This window comes from Ictidomys tridecemlineatus, chromosome 3 (genome assembly GCF_052094955.1).
Source record: "Ictidomys tridecemlineatus isolate mIctTri1 chromosome 3, mIctTri1.hap1, whole genome shotgun sequence".
NCBI lineage: Eukaryota > Metazoa > Chordata > Mammalia > Rodentia > Sciuridae > Ictidomys > Ictidomys tridecemlineatus.
The window spans coordinates 22,545,640-22,566,856 of NC_135479.1; the positions used below are offsets into that span (position 1 = coordinate 22,545,640).

Below are 21,217 nucleotides of genomic sequence, written 5' to 3' on the forward strand. Positions count from 1 at the left end.
CGAGCCAGGGTTTTGCTAGGTTGCTTAAGGCCTAACTAAATTTCTGAGGTTGGCTTTCAATTTGTGATCCTCTTGCCTCGACTTCCTGAGAGTTGGTGGGATTACAGGTATGTGCCACCTCACCCTGTGTGCCCAGCCCCTTTTATTTATTTATTTTTAAATTTTGAAATAGAGTCTTACCAAGTTATTGAGGCTTGCTTCAAACTTGGGATCCTTCTGCCTCAGCCTCCCAAGTATCTGGGATTACAGGTGTATACCACCAATCCATACTTAGGTCTTTTTTTTAATAAATATTTTAGAGCTGGGAATATGACTCAGTGGTAGTGTGTTTGCCTAACATGCAGAAGACCCTGGATTTAGTCTCCAGCCCCACAGAAATAAAAAACAAAATATTTTAGTTGTTTCTAATGTGCTCTTTTTTCTTTTCTTCTTTAGTTGTTTCTAATATGCTCTTAACCCTTAGGCTTTCTTTCTTTTCTTTTGGTACTGGGGTTGAACCCAGAAGCACTTACTACTGTCCAGCCCTTTTTATTTTTTTATTGTTAGACAGGATTTTGCTAAGTTGCTAAAGGTGGTCTAGAATTTGGGATCCTCCTTCCTTAGTCTCCTGAGTTGTTTGGATTACAGCCGTGTGCTATCATGCAGGGCTGTGCTTTCTGTATCAGTATGTGTTTGTGTCTGTGTATACCCACACATATACTAACATGTACATTCAATGACTTAACTCATATTTTATCCTCATCCGCTCTCCAGCAAATTGAAGACTAAAATGTACTTGGCTCTCCAATCCTTAGAACAAGATCTATCTAAAATGGCAATTATGTACTGGTAAGACTGTCTAAAGAATCAATTCTATGTGACTTTTGGTTTTTCACCCACGGTATTAGCCTATTATTTATACATCTCTATTATGGATATGTATTATTACAGTATACGTCTATATTATACATAATAAAATACTGTCCATCTTGATTATCTCTTTTCCCTTTCCAAATAATATTTGTGTTCCATTTATGAGATTCAGTATCACTAAGTTGTTTGGTATTTCATACATTTTAACTGATAATTCATCAAACTTGGACTCCCATCTGATAAATAGTAGTGAAGTTGTAATTTATGTTTACCATATTATATAATGGTGTGTCCTTAGAAATAACCCATTTATTTTGAAGGGGAAGTATATTTGTTATATCCCCCAATTACAGAACAGAGTTGTTATGGTATTATTATAAGATTTATTTTTATTTCTTTTTGTGGTGCTGGGGATCAAACCCAGTGCATCTTTCATTATAAGGCCTTTTTTTTTTTTTTTTTTTTGATAATACTGTGGATTGAACCCAGAGCACTCTACCTCTGAGCTACATTATAGCCCTTTTCATTTCATTTTGAGAAATGGTCTTGCTGAATTGCCCAGAGTGACCTTGAATTTCAGAATCTCCTGATTTAGCTTCTGAATAGTTGGGATTATAGACATGTACCACTGTGCCTACTTATATTTTAAGACTTTTTTTGACTGTGCCTAGTTACATTGACTACTTCTTGGGGGTAGGGCTACCAGGGATCAAACTCAGGGCCTAAGCGTATCTCCAGCTCTTTTTTTGTATTTTATAGAGACAGGGTCTCACTGTGGCTTAGCACCTCACTGTTGCGAGGCTGGCTTTAAACATGCCATCCTCTTGCCTCAGCCCCTCAACCTCTCCAGCCACTGGAATTACAGATGTGTCCACCAGAGCTGGCATACTGTAAGACTTTTTAAAAAAAATACCTTTATTTTTATGTGGTGCTGAGAATTGAACCAGTGCCTCACACATGCGAGGCAAGTGCTCTACCACTGAGCTACAACCCCAGACCACATTTAAGACAAAAGGGCTGCTAAGACCTTCTGTGTCTAAATAGATAATTTGTTTTGCAGGAAAGCAACTAATGCTGGTCCCTTGGATAAGATTCTTCATGGAAGTGTTGGCTATCTCACTCCTAGGAGTGGGGGTAGGTTATTTTAATTATTTAGAAAAATGTCTAATTTTAGTTTCAGAGTCATTATTTTATTATTTATTTTTTATTTTTTAAAATAGTTATTGTATTTTTAGGTGTGGATGGACACAACACAATGCCTTTATTTTTATATGGTGCTGAGGATCGGACCCAGGTCCCGTCTGTGCTAGGCGAGCGCTCTACCCCTGAGCCACAATTCCAGCCCAGAGTCATTACTTTTAATTTCACCTTGAGCTCATAAAGTCATAAGCAGAGGGAGAAAAGTATTAGTCGTTTCTATATTTTATAAGGAGTTCTAAGGCGTCAATACCTGCACTACCCTCCTCTCTTTGTTTTCCAATTGTGTGAAGTAAATTATTGCTTTCAGAATCAATACTTTTTTAAAAATATTTTCATTTTTAGTTGTAGTTGGGTGTAATACCTTTATTTTATTTTTATGTGGTGATGAGGATTGAACCCAGCTAGGCGACTGCTCTACCACTGAGCCACAACCCCAGCCCCAGTACTTAAACTGTTATCATGTTTTGCTAGCTGCTTTAGAGCATGGCTTCTCATAACTATGAAACTATTTTCTTGGGCTGGGGATGTGGCTCAAGTGGTAGCGTGCTCGCCTGGCATGTGTGCGGCCCGGGTTCGATCCTCAGCACCACATACAAAGAAAGATGTTGTGTCTGCCAAAAATAAAAAATAAATATTAAGAAAAAAATTCTCTCTCTCTCTCTCTCTCAAAAAAAAAAAAAAAAGAAACTATTTTCTTGTATATAGGTTTATAGAAGTATAAAATCTGTTCTTTATTTGTAATATATTAATAAAGATGCAGTAAAAAGTTTAATTTTTCATAGGTCATTTAATGAACATGAAGTATTATGCCTCTCCCTCTGACCTGTTGGATGATAAGACTGCATCTCCTATCATTTTGCATGAGAATAATGGTAAGTCTTTAGCTGCAAAACAACTGAAGATTTTGTCCAATGTTTTTAAAATATTTGTAAACTTTGATTGTCTAGCCTGCCTCTAAGTTTGGTTTGATATTTAATTTGTTTTCTGTCCTTACCACATGTACCTGATACAAAACACACAATCTCTATACATGTGCATATGTAAATATGTACACACTCACACACACGCACACACACATATATATATATATATATTTTTTTTTCTACACATATAGAAAGTGCTTTATTTATTTTTTGTCATGTGGATTGAACTCAGGGGTATATTAACATTGAGGTATATCTCCAGTCCTTTTAATTTTTATTTATTTATTTAAAATACACAATTTATTTATTTTTTTAATTTATTTTTTATTATTTTTTGGTGGTGCTGGGGATTGAACCCAGGCCTTGTGTATGTGAGGCAAACACTCTACCAACTGAGCTTTCTCTCTAGCTGTTAATTTTTATTTTTGAGATGGGGTCTTACTAAGTTGCTGAGCGTCTAAGTTATTGAGGCTGGCTTCACTTTTAGAATCCTCCTGTCTTAATCTTCCAGGTTGCTGGTACTTCTCCTAGCCTTTTCTCATTTCTTTATAGGGGAACAGGATAGTCAATTTACTAAAGGAACTACAGCAATGGATGTTATTTTCTACTTGAACTTTATAACAAAAGATAGTGAGAAATGGCCTAATAAGTCATTTGGTCCTCTCATAACTTCTATCCTTGGCTCTATTGCATAATTATAATCATTTTAAAATGTATTTTGAAAAAAAATGTATTTTGAATTTGGATAAAATACGTGTCGTTAATGAGCCCTTTTAAAAAATTTCTTTCTGAAGCCAGGCTTGGTGGTAACTGTTGTAATTCCAGTGAGTCAGAATTATTGTTGCTGGGATTATAGGTGTTTGCCACTGTGCCTGCTTCTTGTATTTTATTTACTGGCAGAAATAAGTAGTGGTTGGCTAAAAAGATACCTTCTATCCCATGAAATTATATAGGGATTAAGTATCTGATATATATGGCTGATATATAATGAGATTGTTGTTTTTTAATGTGATCCACTTAATTTTTTTTTTTTTTTTGGTCCGAGAATTGAACTCAAGGGCACTCAACCACTGACCCACATCCCCTGCCATATTTTGTATTTTATTTAGAGACAGGGTCTCACTGAGTTGCTTAGCATCTCATCATTGCTGAGGCTGGCTTTGAACTCAGGATCCTCTTGTCTCAGCCTCCCCAGCTGCTGGGATTTTAGGTGTATGCCACTGTGCCGCTAATTATGGGGTCACACCAAGTTGGCTAATTTGTGTTATTTTGAAGAATATCTTTTTTCTTTCCTATTCCTAGTTCCTCGATCTTTGGGCATGAATGCATCAGTGACAATTGAAGGAACATCTACTATGTATAAACTTCCAATTGCACCACTAATTATGGGGTCACATCCAGTTGACAACAAATGGTAAGTTAAACATAATTTTAGAGAAGCAAAGTCCATATTTTGAACTTAATACCAATGTGAATAATATTTCATTTGGCTTACCACTTGAATTTTTGGAACTTGACTACTTTTTTTTTTTTTTCCATTAATTTCCCTTATGTACAGTATTTATTTGAATGTTTCTCTTCTAAGGTCTGCTCATAGCAAACATTCTCTACCTTGAATAAATGTGTTGTTTTAGGTTTGAGTTTTGATGTTGTGTGTTGAACTCAGCTCCTTGCCTGTGTTGAATACATGCTTTATCTTTAAGTCTAGTCCCAGATAAATGTTTGAATAAATAATTCAGCATTAACAGATTATGTTTAGGAATTGTTAGAAGGAAATTCAAAGAATGACCTTTGAAAGACCCTGTAAATACTTGTCTGTGATACATGTCTAACAATAGGTGTTTGGCGTTTTCATTTTCATACCAAATCAAAATCCAACTCTTCCTCCTACCCTTTTTTTTGAAGGACCCCTTCCTTCTCCTCCATCACCAGTGCCAACAGTGTTGATCTTCCTGCTTGTTTCTTCTTGAAATTTCCCCAACCAATCCCAGTATCTAGAACATTTGTTCAGAAACTGCAAAACTGCACAGGTGAGTTTTTTTTTTTTTTTCTTTTTAAAGTCTTTACCAAACTGCTGGTATATTTTGAGCAACAATAGATGTGAGCATGAAAATTCAAATTCAGATTACCCTGGATTGCTTATAGTCTTATAGACCTGAAAGAAGTAACCAGGGGTATATATATTAATGGTGTTTTATAAATGCTTAGTAAGTATTTTTTAAATAAAGGGGTGAATGTAAAAATCATGAAGGGAGCTGGGTGTGGTGGTACATGCCTGTAATCTCAGTGGCTCTGGAGGCTGAGGCAGGATCATTGAGAGTTCAAAGTATCATCGGCAAAAGTGAGGTGTTAAGTAACTTAGTGAGACCCTGTCTCTAAATAAAATACAAAATAATGCTGGGGATGTGGCTTAGTGATCAAGTTCCCCTGAGTTCAATCCCTGGTACCAAAAAAAAAATCATGAAGTGAAAATTGAGCTCTGAACATTTTGATCTTAATGTGATCATTATATTAATCTTTTTTTTTCCCCCCAGGAATTCCATTATTTGAGACTCAGCCAACTTACGTACCCCTCTATGAACTGATCACTCAATTTGAGCTGTCAAAGGATCCTGACCCCATTCCTTTAAATCACAACATGCGATTTTATGCTGTAAGTAAGGCCCTGTGGAGCTGGAATGTTGTAACTTATGTTTAGACCCAAGATCAGAATCTTCTTTATAGCACTGTGGGGTCTGACACCTTCATTTAGATGGCTTGGTCATGACCTGTTTCCTCACTCACACAAGAAATTATAAAAATCTCTGATACATACTAAAGAAAAAGGCCATGAGCCTCCAAGTTGGGAAACAGCAGTGAATATTTCTTTATTGACATTCTTCAAAGAGATGAAAATCTTTTAATGGTATCCTGCCTTTTACAAGCTTACAGCTAGTTGTTAAAAATTCTTATTGTTTCATGCACCATAAGTTTATAATTGGAAAAGTCCTTTAAGTACATAAAAGAACAAAGTTTTGGGATGAATCAATTATGAAATGTTGCAAAACCTCATCTGGGCTTAAATTTTTTTGAATGTTTGACAGTCTAGACTATCAGTAGTTCACAAATTCTGGGTACATTGTAATTATAAAGAACGTTTTATTAAAAATACAGATTTTGAGCTGGGTACAGTGGTGCACTCCTATAATTCAACTACTTGGGAGGCTGATACAGGAGGATCACAAGTTTGAGGCTAGCTTGGGCAATTTAGGAGCACTGTCTCAAAATGAAATTTTTGGGAAAAGGCCTGGGGATATGTCCGAGTGGTAGAGTACTTGCCTAGTGGGCACTAGGCCCTGTGTTCAATCCCACCACCCCTAACCAAAGGAAAAAAAAACAGAAAAGAAAGAAAAAGCCACAACAGATATTGTACTTATGGTTTAGAAATCTCTTTAGTACAGGGCTGGGGATGTGGCTCAAGAGGTAGCGCACTCGCCTGGCAGGCGTGCAGCCTGGTTCGATCCTCAGCACCACATACCAAGATGTTGTGTCTGCTAATAACTAAAAATAAAATTTAAAAATTCTCTCTCAAAAAAAAAAAAAAAAAAAGAAACCTCTTTAGTACAAATTTCTGAGGAATTTTTATATTATGCACCAGGACAGAGTTTTCTTAAGAAGGAATCCTTTCAGCCAGATGAGCAACTGATTAACATTTATCATATCTGCTAGTCAGAGAATATACTGTGGAGTTCTATTACTTTCTAAGACTTTGCTGTGCTTTTTGAACCATAGACTTTTTTTAGGGTAGTTTGTGTCAGAATACAATGGATTAGTAAACAGTATTCATTTACTTTGTTCTTTTTGCCCAGGCTCTTCCAGGTCAGCAACACTGTTATTTCCTCAACAAGGATGCTCCTCTTCCCGATGGCAGAAGTCTACAGGGAACACTTGTTAACAAAATCACCTTTCAGCACCCTGGTCGAGTTCCTCTTATCCTGAATATAATCAGACACCAGGTGGCCTATAACACTCTAATTGGAAGCTGTGTCAAAAGAACTATTTTGAAAGAAGGTACTGCCTTTCCTTTTGATATACTTACTGGAAGATGGGAACTAACTATTCCCATAGTTCTTGAATTTGGTGGCTGATCAAAACACTGTGGAGCTTTTAAAGCTAACATAAAAATTCCTTTGTTTGGTTTTCACACCCAGATGAATTGAATTAAACCTCAATGGGAAGAATTGGGAATCTGCTTTAATTACTACAAATAATTTTGATGGGACTAATCTGTTCAAATTGGTATTTCAAACCACTGTTTTTTTGTTTTGTTTTTTTTCCATGAACTTTTTCTAAACCTAGTAATGAATTGGGTATTTTAAAGCCTATGCTTGTGGCAGGTACCCAATTTATTGATATCTAAATTTTAGGTTGTTAGGACAGTGCTTTCCTGGTATAATCTCCCCATTCTTTGGAGAACTGCAAATTATAATATCATATTTTATTTTATTTTTTGATATTGGGGAGTGAACCTAGAAGCAATTAACCACTGAGCCACACCCCCAGCCATTTTTAGTGTTTGAGAGATCTCGCTAAGTTGCTTAAGGCCTTGCTAAAATGATGAGACTGGCTTTGAACTTGAGATCCTCCTGCCTCAGCCTTCTGGGTTGCTGAGATTATAGGCATGTGCTACCATGCTCAGCTATCATATAGCTTGAAAATGGAGATCTGTGCCCCTTTTTTCAGGATTCTAGATTTCTGTTGGTTTTCAAACAGTTAGTTATTAAATATTTTGATATAAATTTTGATTTCTCTAGCTGATTATTTTTTACCTTGGGCATAAAGCATTTCTGTATCAGTGTACATGGTAGGCAAGAAGAAACAGGGAGGGTAAACAGAAGATATCATTAATGAAAATTAATAATTGCTTTAGAAATCAGTAAATTGCTGGGTGTGGTGGCACACACCTGTAATCCCAGTGACTCAAGAGACTGAGACAAGAGAATCACAAATTCAAGTCCAGCTTCCACAACTAACTTAGGCCCCTAAGCAACTTAATGAGACTGTGTTTTCTTTTAAGAGAGACAGAATTTTTTAATATTTATTTTTTAGTTTTCGGTGTACACAATGCCTTTATTATTCATTTCCCAGGGGAGTGCTCTACTACTGAGCCATAACCCCAGCCTGAGACTGTTTTAAAATAAAAAAAGGGCGTGGGCTGTAGCTCAGTGGTAAAGTGCCCTGGGTTAAATCCCCAGTACCAAAAAAAAAAAAAAAAAAGAATTTCAAGAGTTGGGAGTAATGTCACAGAACATTTCATGTGTTTGACTCTTAGGAGAATTCTCCAAATAGGTTCAGGGTACTAAAAATGAGTTTACACTGGGGAGTAATGGAGCAAGTATGTGATCTTTGTGCCTGTGTTGCCAGAATGTTTTGTTTAGGAAGTACAAATTAAGAGATGTAGCTCAGGGGCTGGGATTGTGGCTTAGCGGTAGAGTGCTTGCCTAGCACTGGCAGGATCCGGGTTCGATCCTCAGCACCACATAAAAATAAAGGCATTGTGTTGAGTCCATCTACACCTAAGAAATAAATATTAAAAAAAAAAAAAAGAGAGAAGTAGCTCACTGGTACAATCTAGCAATCACTAGTGCTTAAAAAAAATTAGGTATCATATCTTCATATTAGAAATTTGAAAGTTTAGTTACTTTTTTGTTTTCGAAAGATTCAACAATAAACTGGAATTCATTGGAATCTGATTCCTTCTGTGTGTGTGTAAGAGAGAAAGAGAAATTTAGTTTCCAAAAAGGGAAAAAGGAATTTTACTCTGTATATTTAAGGATTGTTGTTGGTTTTATGTCTTATGTTTGGTTGTTTTATGAACTTTTTCTTTGATTTTTAGATTCTCCCGGGCTACTCCAGTTTGAAGTGTGTCCCCTCTCAGAGTCCCGTTTCAGTGTATCTTTCCAGCACCCTGTGAATGACTCCCTGGTGTGTGGTGAGTTGTGTGGGTGGCTAACACCTCTCTCAGGGGAGCTACTTTGGTCCTTATATCTTTTGGAAGGTCAGAAACAATCTATCACAAAAAACTCCCATATTTTGTCTTTCAGTGGTAATGGATGTGCAGGACTCAACACATGTGAGCTGTAAACTCTACAAGGGGCTCTCAGATGCACTAATCTGCACAGATGACTTCATTGCCAAAGTTGTTCAAAGGTAGCACTGACCCTTTTCCATCAGAGTCCACTAAGAGTATGTTTTCAGTATTAGAGTGAATTGGAAATAAAGGAGAAAGTCACAGTCATTCCTTTGAATTCACTCTTATCTGTTTTTTGGGATTTAAAAGTGATCTGAATTCTTTATTTTAATTTGATATCACAATGGAGTAATAGGAGATAAGGTAGGTAACTTTAGGTCAGGCATTAGTGTACTTAAAAGTGGGAGACAGCTGAAGTAAGATGCACTTTTCTTTTCACCTATACTGTTTTGCCACTTTTTAAAAGATAAACCATGAAATGTGAATATGTGAGAATATACTTAAGTCATCATCTTCCCAGAAACATTAATATGTAACTTTTAAGCAGAAACTAGCAGCCCATTTTTTAAAAAATAGTTTTTAGTTGTCAATGGACCTTTATTGTATTTATTTATATGCAGTGCTGAGAAACGAACCAGTGCCTCACACATGCTGGGCAAGGTTTCTATTACTGAGCCACAACCCCAGTCCTAGCAGCCTATTTTGGTAAATAAATTTTATTGGAACTCTGATGTTCATTTTACATGTCTATGGCAGCTCTTAAGCTAAGATGACAGAGTAGTTGGACAAAAACGCCTATGGCCTACAAAACCAATACTATTTCTGTCTGGTGGAATAAGGAAAAGTTTGTTGATGTATGTTTTAGAGCAAAATGTTTTTCAAGCGTATATTTTGAAATACTGACTTATCTGGAAAGTTAAAAGTGCATTACTTTGAAATAAACAAGATTTCACACCAGCTGTAGCACTTTTTACAATAGCTTTGGAATGATCTAAGCCAATAAGGTTTATAACTTGATGGATGAAGAGACTTTTTTAATGGTTCACTAAAATAAATAATAAATCACATTAATTAACATGTAATGCCCTAAAAGTATTCTATTACTGTGTTCCATTATTATTACCAGTTTTCTTTTAGTTCAATATGAAATCTAATCATTTGGACTCATTTATGGTTTGTTTTGGTATATTTTCATAAGAGGTTAACAATTGCCTACTGGGTCAATTTTTTTTTTTTTAGAATGTGAATATATCTAAAGCTTTGGCATTTGATAGAACTATTCTTGCCTTACAGATTTACTTGTCTTACCTGAAACTTGCTTATTGTAAACTACTGATGGCTTATCTAAGTCTTGGGCAAAATTAGAGCCTGTTTTTCCAAATGAAAAATGAGTTTCATTCAGCAGCTAGTGCAGTATTATCTGTTTTTTTCATCTTATTTTGCAGATGTATGTCCATCCCTGTGACGATGAGGGCTATTCGGAGGAAGGCTGAAACCATTCAGGCTGACACCCCAGCACTGTCCCTCATTGCAGAGACAGTTGAAGACATGGTGAAAAAGAACCTGCCCCCGGCTAGCAGCCCAGGGTATGGCATGACCACAGGCAACAACCCAATGAGTGGTACCACTACACCAACCAACACCTTTCCGGGGGGTCCCATTACCACCTTGTTTAATATGAGCATGAGCATCAAAGATCGGCATGAGTCGGTGGGCCATGGGGAGGACTTCAGCAAGGTGTCTCAGAACCCAATTCTTACCAGTTTGTTGCAAATCACAGGGAACGGGGGGTCTACCATTGGCTCGAGTCCGACCCCTCCTCATCACACGCCGCCACCTGTCTCTTCGATGGCCGGCAACACCAAGAACCACCCGATGCTCATGAACCTTCTTAAAGATAATCCTGCCCAGGATTTCTCAACCCTTTATGGAAGCAGCCCTTTAGAAAGGCAGAACTCCTCTTCTGGCTCACCCCGGATGGAAATATGCCCGGGGAGCAACAAGACCAAGAAGAAGAAGTCATCAAGATTACCACCTGACAAACCCAAGCACCAGACTGAAGATGACTTTCAGAGGGAGCTATTTTCAATGGATGTTGACTCGCAGAACCCTATCTTTGATGTCAATATGGCAGCTGACACATTGGATACGCCGCACATTACTCCAGCTCCAAGCCAGTGTAGTACTCCTCCAACAACTTATCCACAACCAGTACCTCATCCCCAACCCAGTATTCAAAGGATGGTCCGACTATCCAGTTCAGACAGCATTGGCCCAGATGTAACTGATATCCTTTCAGACATTGCAGAAGAAGCCTCTAAGCTTCCCAGCACTAGTGATGATTGCCCACCCATTGGCACCCCTGTTCGGGATTCTTCAAGTTCTGGGCATTCTCAGAGTGCCCTTTTTGACTCTGATGTCTTTCAAACTAATAATAATGAAAATCCATACACTGATCCAGCTGACCTTATTGCAGATGCTGCTGGAAGCCCCAGTAGTGACTCTCCTACCAATCATTTTTTTCCTGATGGAGTAGATTTCAATCCTGATTTATTGAACAGTCAAAGCCAAAGTGGTTTTGGAGAAGAATATTTTGATGAAAGCAGCCAAAGTGGGGATAATGATGATTTCAAAGGATTTGCATCTCAGGCACTAAGTTCTTTGGGGGTGCCAATGCTTGGAGGTGATAATGGGGAAACAAAATTTAAAGGCAATAGCCAAGCTGACACTGTTGATTTCAGTATTATATCAGTAGCTGGTAAGGCTTTGGGTCCTGCAGATCTTTTGGAGCATCACAGTGGTAGTCAGAGTCCTTTAATGACCGCTGGGGAGTTAGGGAAAGAAAAGACTCAAAAAAGGATAAAAGAAGGCAATGGAACTAGTAATAGTAGTTTGTCAGGCCCAGGATTAGACAGCAAACCAGGAAAGCGCAGCCGGACTCCTTCTAATGATGGTAAAAGCAAAGATAAGCCTCCAAAGCGGAAGAAGGCAGACACAGAGGGAAAGTCTCCATCACACAGTTCTTCTAATCGACCTTTTACCCCACCTACCAGTACAGGTGGATCCAAATCTCCAGGCAGTTCAGGAAGATCTCAAACTCCCCCAGGTGTTTCTACACCTCCCATCCCCAAAATCACTATTCAGATTCCCAAGGGAACAGTGATGGTGGGCAAGCCCTCCTCTCATAGTCAGTATACCAGCAGTGGTTCTGTGTCTTCCTCAGGCAGCAAAAGCCACCATAGCCATTCTTCTTCCTCCTCTTCCTCCTCTTCTGCTTCCACCTCAGGCAAGATGAAAAGCAGTAAATCAGAAGGCTCATCAAGTTCCAAGTTAAGTAGCGGTATGTATACCAGCCAAGGGTCTTCTGGATCTGGTCAGTCCAAAAATTCATCTCAGTCTGGGGGAAAGCCAGGTTCTTCTCCCATTACCAAGCATGGTCTGAGCAGTGGCTCTAGCAGTACAAAGATGAAACCTCAAGGCAAGCCATCATCACTTATGAATCCTTCTTTAAGTAAACCAAACATATCCCCTTCTCATTCAAGGCCTCCTGGAGGCTCTGATAAGCTTGCTTCTCCAATGAAGCCTGTTCCTGGGACTCCTCCATCCTCTAAAGCCAAGTCTCCAATCAGTTCAGGTTCTGGTGGTTCTCATATGTCTGGAACTAGTTCAAGCTCTGGCATGAAGTCATCTTCAGGGTTAGGATCCTCAGGCTCATTATCTCAGAAAACGCCTCCATCGTCTAATTCTTGTACAGCATCTTCCTCCTCATTTTCCTCAAGTGGCTCTTCCATGTCGTCCTCTCAGAACCAGCATGGGAGCTCCAAAGGGAAATCTCCCAGCAGAAATAAGAAGCCATCTCTGACAGCTGTCATAGATAAATTGAAGCATGGAGTAGTCACCAGTGGACCTGGGGGTGAAGATCCAATGGATGGTCAGATGGGGGTTAGCACAAATTCTTCTAGCCATCCCATGTCCTCAAAACATAATATGTCTGGAGGAGAGTTCCAGGGCAAACGTGAGAAAAGTGATAAAGACAAATCAAAGCTTTCTACTTCTGGGGGTTCAGTGGATTCTTCTAAGAAGACCTCAGAGTCAAAAAATGTGGGGAGTACAGGTGTGGCAAAAATTATTATCAGCAAGCATGATGGCGGCTCCCCCAGCATTAAAGCCAAAGTGACTTTGCAGAAACCTGGGGAAAGTAGTGGAGAAGGCCTCAGACCGCAGATGGCCTCTTCTAAAAACTATGGCTCTCCACTGATCAGTGGCTCCACTCCAAAGCATGAACGTGGTTCTCCCAGCCATAGTAAGTCACCAGCATATACTCCCCAAAATCTGGACAGTGAAAGCGAGTCAGGCTCCTCCATAGCAGAGAAATCTTACCAGAACAGCCCTAGCTCAGATGATGGTATCCGACCACTTCCAGAATATAGCACGGAGAAGCATAAGAAGCACAAAAAGGAAAAAAAGAAAGTAAAAGACAAAGATAGAGACCGGGACCGGGACAAAGACAGAGACAGAGAGAAGAAAAAATCTCATAGCATCAAGCCAGAGAGTTGGTCTAAATCACCTATCTCTTCAGACCAGTCCTTGTCTATGACAAGTAACACAATCTTATCTGCAGATAGGCCCTCAAGGCTCAGCCCTGACTTTATGATTGGGGAGGAAGATGATGATCTAATGGATGTGGCTCTGATTGGCAATTAGGAACCTAGGTTTTTAAACAAATGTAGCCAGAGAAGAAACTAATGATAAGTTTATATGTAAACCAACACAAGGGGTGAGTCAGACAGGTCTGATTTAAGAATCCTAAAAGTCATAGCTTTGACACCAAGCTGGGTAAATTCAGAAAGGTATATCCAGACCCGACTAAAGAGACCACAGGGTTTGATTCTGGTTATCAAGAATTCCTTATTCTTTTACCAGAAAGAAAATGTTAAAAATATGTGCTTACAAAAGGGAGGGGGAGGGAGGGATGTAAGGAGATGGAAGGGTGGGAAAACAGTTTTTTGGGAAATATTCATATATATTTTTTCTCCCTTTTTCCATTTTTAGGCCATGTTTTAAACTCACTTTAGTGCATGAATTTGAAGGGCTGGGCAGAAAATGAAAAAGCAATACATTCCTTGATGCATTTGCATGAAGGTTGTTCACCTTTGGGTAGTTGTCCATTTGAGGCATGGGCAAATGAAGGACTTGGGTCATTTTGGACACTTAAGCAATGTTTGGTGTCTGTTTCTTAGGAGTGATTAGGAGAGGGAAGATGATTTTAGCTATTTATTTGTAATATTTTAACCCTTTGTTTTTATACAGTGTTTCTTTCTAACTCTATGAGGTTCAGGGTTCAAAATGATGGGAGGTGAAAGAGGAAGGCTTATTTCATGGTAGAGAGCTTGTAGCTTTGCTGATAAGCCCAAGCAGACTTAATAAGTCAGAGCCTGTCTTTGGAGTTAAGTAGAAAAACCAAAATGACATTTTCATTTTAGGAGGTTTTTCATAGGGTTCAGACATCATAGGAATATTAGGAGTTATCTCCCTATGGAAGTAATGATTTATCTTTTTCCTTAAAAAAAAAAAAAAACTTAGGGTGGCTTTTGGGGATGTAAACATGTTTTCAGATGCAGTAAGGTATAATGTGGGATAGCCTTCCTGACCCACTGGCATGAAAATCATTATAGAATTAATAGTTCTCCTGTTTCCACAATGTGCCAAAAGTCCGCATTCCAGCATTTTGTTTGCAGGAGAACTGATGCCATTCCTAAGAGCTGGGCTCTTTGTTTCTCTTCATCACAAGGAGGAGTTCAGACTTTAACCACTCCACTGTATGCTCCCTGAGATAAGACAGTGAAAATTTTGCAGCCATAGTTCACTTAAAACAATTTCAAGCTCACTTGAAGTAATGGGGGCCTGGAATGCTAGGTGAGCATGAAGATAAACCCTTGCTACTATGTAGCAACACAATTGGACCTTTTTGGAGAAACAGGTCTGAATCTGGATTCTGGGGGACATCAATAAGAAGCCCTTCTCACAAATATAGAAATCCAGGAGACCATTTTGAGTACAACAGAAGTTCTCAGTATTTGGAGGGTTTTCTCAAAATTCTGCGGCCTTACTTTGATTTTGACACCTTGCACTGTGCCATTCCTGATGATTCCATTCAGGATCTGTATCAGCGGGGCAGGCATAATCCCCAGCACAACACTTCTGGATTAAAAAAAAAAAAAAAAAAAAGCCAGGTGATTCATGTGCGTTTGTGTGTCATAAGTGGAGTGACTTCATCAGATACGGAAGAAGATTTATATATTCATCTCTTTATGCAGGTTGGATTTAGCATAGGATTGGAAAATCTGCTTTGGCTTTCTTTCCTGACTGTCTCTCATTTCCTCTAGTGTTCTCCCTTTACTGGTCATCAGCTCTCAACAACTCTGCCACTTTTGTACAAGTCCCAACGTAATAAGAAGTAGGAAATGAAACATTGCAAAGTGGAACAAGAAAAGTTATCGGTTACCATATCAGAGTCAAATGTCTTGGGTGACACTAAGAAGGACATGGGCAAGGTGATACCAGAGTGCTTTATCTTGTGATGCTGATACAGTAGCAGCCTCTCAGACATACAACAGGTTGGATTTCTCAAAAGTTTATCACCTAGTTTTGAATCCTATCCCGTTGGTTTCTGCAGGAAAAGTAAAAAGTTACATGGTTTTTAAGTTTGTTTTGGGTGGGGAAAATTTTGTGGGGAATGTACTGCATAGTATCAGGGGCTCAGCTCCCCAAGCAGAGCCAACAAATATCAAAATGAGTAAACTGGGAAGCTTTTTCTCTCTTTCTGTCTTCATCCCAGATCAAAGAATCCCGAGTTAGGATCTGGATGAAGGATAAGCCCCTGAATTGTCGATGGGCACACCCCACACACTGACCCAGCATCTGAACTTGCTTAACAGGGAGCCGGGGCTAAACTGCTTCACCCTGCCTGAGAACCAGGGAACACTGCATTTCTCCACAGGGTGGAGGAGAAGAGGCAGAATAAACCAAGCCTGGGACACCTCCCTCCCGTCTAGGTGTATTCATTCTCCTGTTTCAAAAGACGGCATGGACATGAAGTCAACTTCTACCTTTCTTCTGCTGTTGGTGTCTTATGTATTCTGAGTTTGACCTGATTCCTTTTCTGTCTTTTGGCTTCATGTTGGGGGTTCTTGGTCAAAATCTGCTCTGATGTACATGAAGAGTTCAAATTAAAATCCAGTGTCTTAAAACAAGTATTTTTTGGGGTGGGGAGAGCAAGCAGGATATAATTTGCCAAAACCAGGCTTGAGGTTGGTGACTCTTGAAAAGAATTTTCCTTTTTCAGGCCTAGGTCTGAAAATCTAGGGCAGCAATAACATGAATTTTCAGAAGAAAGTCTTTCAGGGAGCCAATGAGTCATACAGTATCCACAGTTGAGTCACTTAAAGCAGATGTCAGTATAGGAAGCATTCACAATCCTTAAGCAATCTTGTTTTCAGAAATTTTCCTCATTTCTATTCTGCCCCCCATTTATTTCTATCCTGGAGTTTGTTCTGGAGGGGGCAGAAAGTATTTAATATCTCAGAAACTATGTTGGGAAAGATGCTCAACTGTAAGTACTGAGTTTTAAATTTTGAGTTAAAAAATGTACATCAGGAGCAGTGGGGAGGGCCTTTTTAAAAGAAAATCTTTCAAATTTGATTTTCTGTGTGTATGGCCGTTCTGTAAATATTTTGGGGGTTTTTCATTTTTTGAAAGTAGACACAATTTGTGGGATTTTCCCCCCTAAAACGTTACAAAAAACCTGTTTATTTACATGCAAATAAAATTCTTTGATAAAAAGTCATATGCCTATGTGTAATTGTTTTGCACTTTTTAACCTTTAGTTAATTTAATGTGTGATGAGGATTGAACCTAGTGCCTCACCTGCTATGCAAGTGCTCTACCATGAGCCCACAACCTCAGCCCACCTATTTATGTCTAATATTTTAATTTTTGTATAATCTTCAGTTCAGCTTCTCAAAAAATATTGAAACAAGTCAAAAAGTAATGTCTTCCCTAAGTACCCTACATGGGTCCACAGGCATGGATACATCGGACAAGATTTTTTTTTTTTTTTTGTCGTCTCTAGGTGTCAGTTTTTCTGCCTTTTGCAGTTGTTACCATATGGATCAGTCATGTGGGAGAAAATAGCTCTTACATGTGACTAAATTTAAAGGCTGTTTTATTACACTGGTGGAAGTGAAGTAGAAACATTGAAAGTGTCTGAGACTAGAAAGGAAATATAACATGTACATCTTGGGCAGGGGATGTGGCTCAAGCAGTAGCGCGCTCGCCTGACATGCGTGCAGCCTGGGTTCGATCCTCAGCACCACATACAAAGATGTTGTGTCCGACGACAACTGAAAAATAAATATTTAAAAAAAATGTAGATCTTGGTTTGTGGACTTGAGAGTTTTCTGAAGCTAGGGTTCCTTGCATATTAGGATATAAAGGAAAGGTTATTAAAGTGCTTTAAGAGTTGGGTAAGAAGCCAGCTAAAATATGATTATCCTAAACAATGTGCAGTGCTTGGTGCTCTTAAATGTTCATTTCTTAATGGGATTCTTAACAAGCCTGACAGTCATTAAAACCACTAATTAAAAGGGGTGTGAAGACAAACTCATAACTGCTTTGGGAGTGTAATAATTGTAAGCAGTACTGCTGCTTCTGCAAGGACTGCTGGGGTTTCATACAGTTTATAATATTTAATGTTTGGGATATTATTCTTTAGTTTCTTTTGAAGGGGCAACTCAACTTTTAATTGAGCCTCAGATCATGGGAATCAGTCACAAATTCCAGGACCTAGAAGTCCCTAGTTGTTAAAGTATAGAGGTATGATGACACGACCAACTTCTACACAAGTCGCCCAAGAGTGACCAAATTCAGTTTCTACTGGGCAAATGCCCCCGCCTACTCGCTCTCACACGCTTGTTTCTCCCGCCAAAGTTGCGTCAGTCTCAGGTTCTCACCAACCAGTGCTCTGATTGGAGGGCGGACAGGCACTAAAGCCCATTGGGCGCCAGCAGCTCCGGAGGGGCGGGGAAGCCAAAGGCACTTTTGCCTCGTCCGCCCCTACCCCACTGATGCGCGCCCCTCCCCCTGCCGGAGGAATGGTAGCCCAGCTCTAGCCCCGCACCCTCTGACCCTCAGGCCTGAGGTGTGGCCTCGCGGCCACCCCCGCAGCAAAACTGGGCACTCGGCCTCCCCCTGAGCCTAATTAGGCCCAGCCTTTCCGAACCATGCACTGGGAGACACCCGCCCCGCAGCGGACCCCCAGGCCTCCCTGCAGCACCCCGTAATGCAATCCACTGGGGCGGGGAAGGCGGCGGCAGCGGCGGCGGCAGCAACTACGGCAGCGGCGACGACGGCGGCGGCGACGGCATTACTGCCCCAATCTAGAGACATCCAAAAAGAGGAGGAAAATGGCTCCAAGCAGGGACCGCCTCCTGCACTTTGGGTTCAAGGCGACAGTGAGTGATAGAGGATGGGAGTTGGGTGGTCAGAAATGATGTGTGAGCCAACCCCGGGTACAGGGGAGTTAGTGACAAGACTAGGGTTTGAGAGGACTAGGCCGAAAGCTCAGGTTCTCTGTGGGTAGGTGCGTGCCTGTTTGCCCGCGGAGGGGAGGAGAAGGGTTCTGGGCCAAAAGGGGGCTCCGGTGCGGTGTGCTGTCCTCCTGCTTTCCTCTCTTTCACGAGTCCACGAGCACGCGCGCACTGGCTCCCGCCCCACAACCCCCCTACACAAACACATAGACACTTAGGCACTTCCCTGCCTCGCCTTCTCCCGGTGGGCTGGCCTGCCTCGGAGGCGGGAGGGGGTCGAGCCACCACTGCCGCTGAGCTCCGACTGCTCGCAAGCGCACCGTCAGGGGCTGCGCCCGTGGTGGGGGAGGGGTGGTCTCGCACCGCCGCCGCGCGCTCCTCCCCCTCCCCCGGCGTTCCGAGGCCCGGGCGGCTCTGCCCAATGAGGAGCGGCGTTGCTGGCAGGTGGGGAGTGTTTTTGTTTTGGGTTGAAGTTGAGGCTGAGGAGAGAGCCGAGCTAGCGACGAGCAGTCGTCGCGGCCGCTGGAGCCGCGGGAGGTGGCGGAGGCCCCTCAGTAGCCTAGAAGTCTCTGCTGCCCTTCCGACGCCCCCTGCTTTGCCCCTCCGCTGTCGGCTCCCGGTCCCGGAACTCTCCGGCCTGCCCTGGGCCCCTGTGTTTGCACTCCGCACGCCGCAGCGCCCGGCCCGGGCCGCACCCGCTGGCCCCATGAGGAGAGACGTGAACGGAGTGACCAAGAGCAGGTTTGAGGTATGAGCTCGGGGGGCTCGGGCAACGAGAAAGGCCAGTCCTGCACTCCTACGAAACGTTCGTTCGCTCCTCTCTGAGCCTCCTCCCTTGCCTGGCGCCACCCACCACCGGCGGGGCTGCCAGCCCTCACTCCCCTTCTCTTGACCCGAAAGCCAGCGCCGCCCGGCTTGCCTAGCTCTCCAGGGAGCACGCCTGCTGCCCCTTCCCACCCAGCGCCACGGCGGGGGATTAGCTCTGACGCCCTAATTCCCCCCTCCCCCCCCCATCACTCAGCTTTCCATTCTTTACACACCCTTGGCTTGCCTCCTTCCACTCGGCAGAAAAAGCATCAGGGCTCCGACCGGCCGGAGCGAGCTTTTTCTTCCTGCCACTTTCGTGGATCGTTTCCCATTGGTCGAGTGGAGAAATGACCGGTGAGGGGCCATTTCTCGAGTTTAAGACCTTGATTAAACTAGGACAGTGGGGGTAACCGAGTAGGATGATAGAGGAGACTGTGGGTTTTCGGTCCTGTGTTGAGTTTGAGTATTGTTCGGATACTTCCTCTTCTTTCCGTTTAGTCTGGACTTTTGTATCTCATTGTTTGTGGGAACCCTTAGATGGCTATGTGGTTTGAGATTGGGATGAAGATCTGAGAGATTTTAGAAAATCCTTTGGGGTCTTGTGGTCTCCTAGGAACTTTACCTTCTCCGGTGAGCGAGGTTTATAGTTGGTCATGGAATTGAGAAATGTGAAGTGTGCAAGTATCTTTAAAGAGTAGTCACCAAGTGGGGAAGGCATTCCTTTGAAAGTGAAGTATTGTAACTACTGACGAATTACAATAGTATAATCATGTACAGGAAGATTGATTGAGAGGATAAGAAAGAGAGAAACTTATACAACAAGAAGAGTAAATCTTATCTGGCCTTTTCTGGCAGAGAATCAGGCTGACCTGGGATCACTCACGGCTCAGTGTACATCTCATTGGGTGTTTTTCTTCGTTTTCACTCAAAAGATGAAATTGTAAGAGGGTAGGACAAAAACTTTAGGAAACTCATCAACTCTGTGCAGAGGGTGAAATATCTTACTTAAACTGCAGTTTAGTCTGTTCATTTCTTTAAATGCTTGCGTTGAAAATATTTGAAATTATCCCCAAAGACTAGATAGGATACATTTGGAGGAAGTTTAAGCTACAGTGTTAAGTTGTGGATGAGAAATGGGGAAAATTAAGGAATTGTTCGCCTTAGAGTTTTTGTTTTTGTTTTGTGGTACCAGGGATTAAGCCCACGGTCATTTAGCCACTGAACCACATCTGCAGTCCCATTTTTATATTTTATTTAGAGTCAGGGTCTTGCTATGTTGCTTAGGGCCTTGCTAAATTGATGAGTCTGGCTTTGAACTTGCTGTCCTCCTGCCTCAGCCTTCCCAGTCTCTGGGATTACAGGCCTGTGTATGCCACTGAGTGCAGCTTAGAGTTTTCATATAAAATTTAATGGGGAGGTGGACTGGAGATATAGCTCAGTTGCTAGAGTGTTTGCCTCATCTACACAAGGTCCTGAGTTTAATCCCCAGCACCACCAAAAAAAAAAAAAATGGGAAGAAGTATTAGATATTATTTGATGTTATCTCAGTAGGATGTTATGTTGCTCTAATGTACAAAGCCCAGACTAATTAATGGTGGTTTCATATTCAGCATTACTGTGAAAGTCCAGAATGTCATTAAAATTACTGAATAGACATTTGTAAGTTAAGGGGAATCAGAAGCTCCAAATCCTGAATATTAAGTGGGGCTTAGATAGCTTTTTTTTTTCTTAAATATTTATTTTTTAGTTTTAGGTGGACACATATCTTTATTTTATTTTTACTGGGTGCTGAGAATCGAACCCAGTGCCTCACGCATGCTAGGCGGGCGCACTACCAT

General features: G+C 41.1%; 2 protein-coding genes and 1 long non-coding RNA gene across 12 annotated transcripts in view; 2 read left to right on the top strand and 1 right to left on the bottom strand.

Moving 5' to 3' along the window:
• Positions 1 to 16,029, top strand: part of Med1 (mediator complex subunit 1) — a 36,793-nt gene extending 20,764 nt beyond the window's left edge. For 2 of the 4 annotated variants that reach the window (XM_078042083.1, XM_078042084.1), the window contains 10 exons: positions 754 to 828; positions 1,913 to 1,986; positions 2,835 to 2,924; positions 4,278 to 4,389; positions 4,881 to 5,005; positions 5,510 to 5,628; positions 6,824 to 7,025; positions 8,851 to 8,946; positions 9,059 to 9,164; positions 10,431 to 15,778. In XM_078042083.1, the coding sequence (XP_077898209.1) occupies positions 754 to 828; positions 1,913 to 1,986; positions 2,835 to 2,924; positions 4,278 to 4,389; positions 4,881 to 5,005; positions 5,510 to 5,628; positions 6,824 to 7,025; positions 8,851 to 8,946; positions 9,059 to 9,164; positions 10,431 to 13,689 (4,258 nt within the window). In that variant the 3' untranslated portion in view covers positions 13,690 to 15,778. Of the gene's footprint in view, positions 1 to 753; positions 829 to 1,912; positions 1,987 to 2,834; positions 2,925 to 4,277; positions 4,390 to 4,880; positions 5,006 to 5,509; positions 5,629 to 6,823; positions 7,026 to 8,850; positions 8,947 to 9,058; positions 9,165 to 10,430; positions 15,779 to 15,823 lie in introns of those variants that run through there. The other 2 variants (XM_078042085.1, XM_078042086.1) reach the window with 2 other exon arrangements.
• Positions 16,030 to 17,192: 1,163 nt separating this feature from the next.
• On the bottom strand, positions 17,193 to 18,424 carry LOC144376041 (uncharacterized). The gene is made up of 2 exons (XR_013436044.1): positions 18,320 to 18,424; positions 17,193 to 17,387 (listed from the first exon to the last, which is right to left on the bottom strand). It is a non-coding gene; the product is annotated as an uncharacterized LOC144376041 (long non-coding RNA).
• Positions 18,058 to 21,217, top strand: part of Fbxl20 (F-box and leucine rich repeat protein 20) — a 104,739-nt gene continuing 101,579 nt past the window's right edge. Inside the window, exon 1 of one of the 7 annotated variants that reach the window (XM_040268829.2) lies at positions 18,058 to 18,497. In XM_040268829.2, the coding sequence (XP_040124763.1) occupies positions 18,450 to 18,497 (48 nt within the window). In that variant the 5' untranslated portion in view covers positions 18,058 to 18,449. Of the gene's footprint in view, positions 18,498 to 18,728; positions 19,321 to 21,217 lie in introns of those variants that run through there. The other 6 variants (XM_078042087.1, XM_040268831.2, XM_021724182.3 and 3 more) reach the window with 6 other exon arrangements.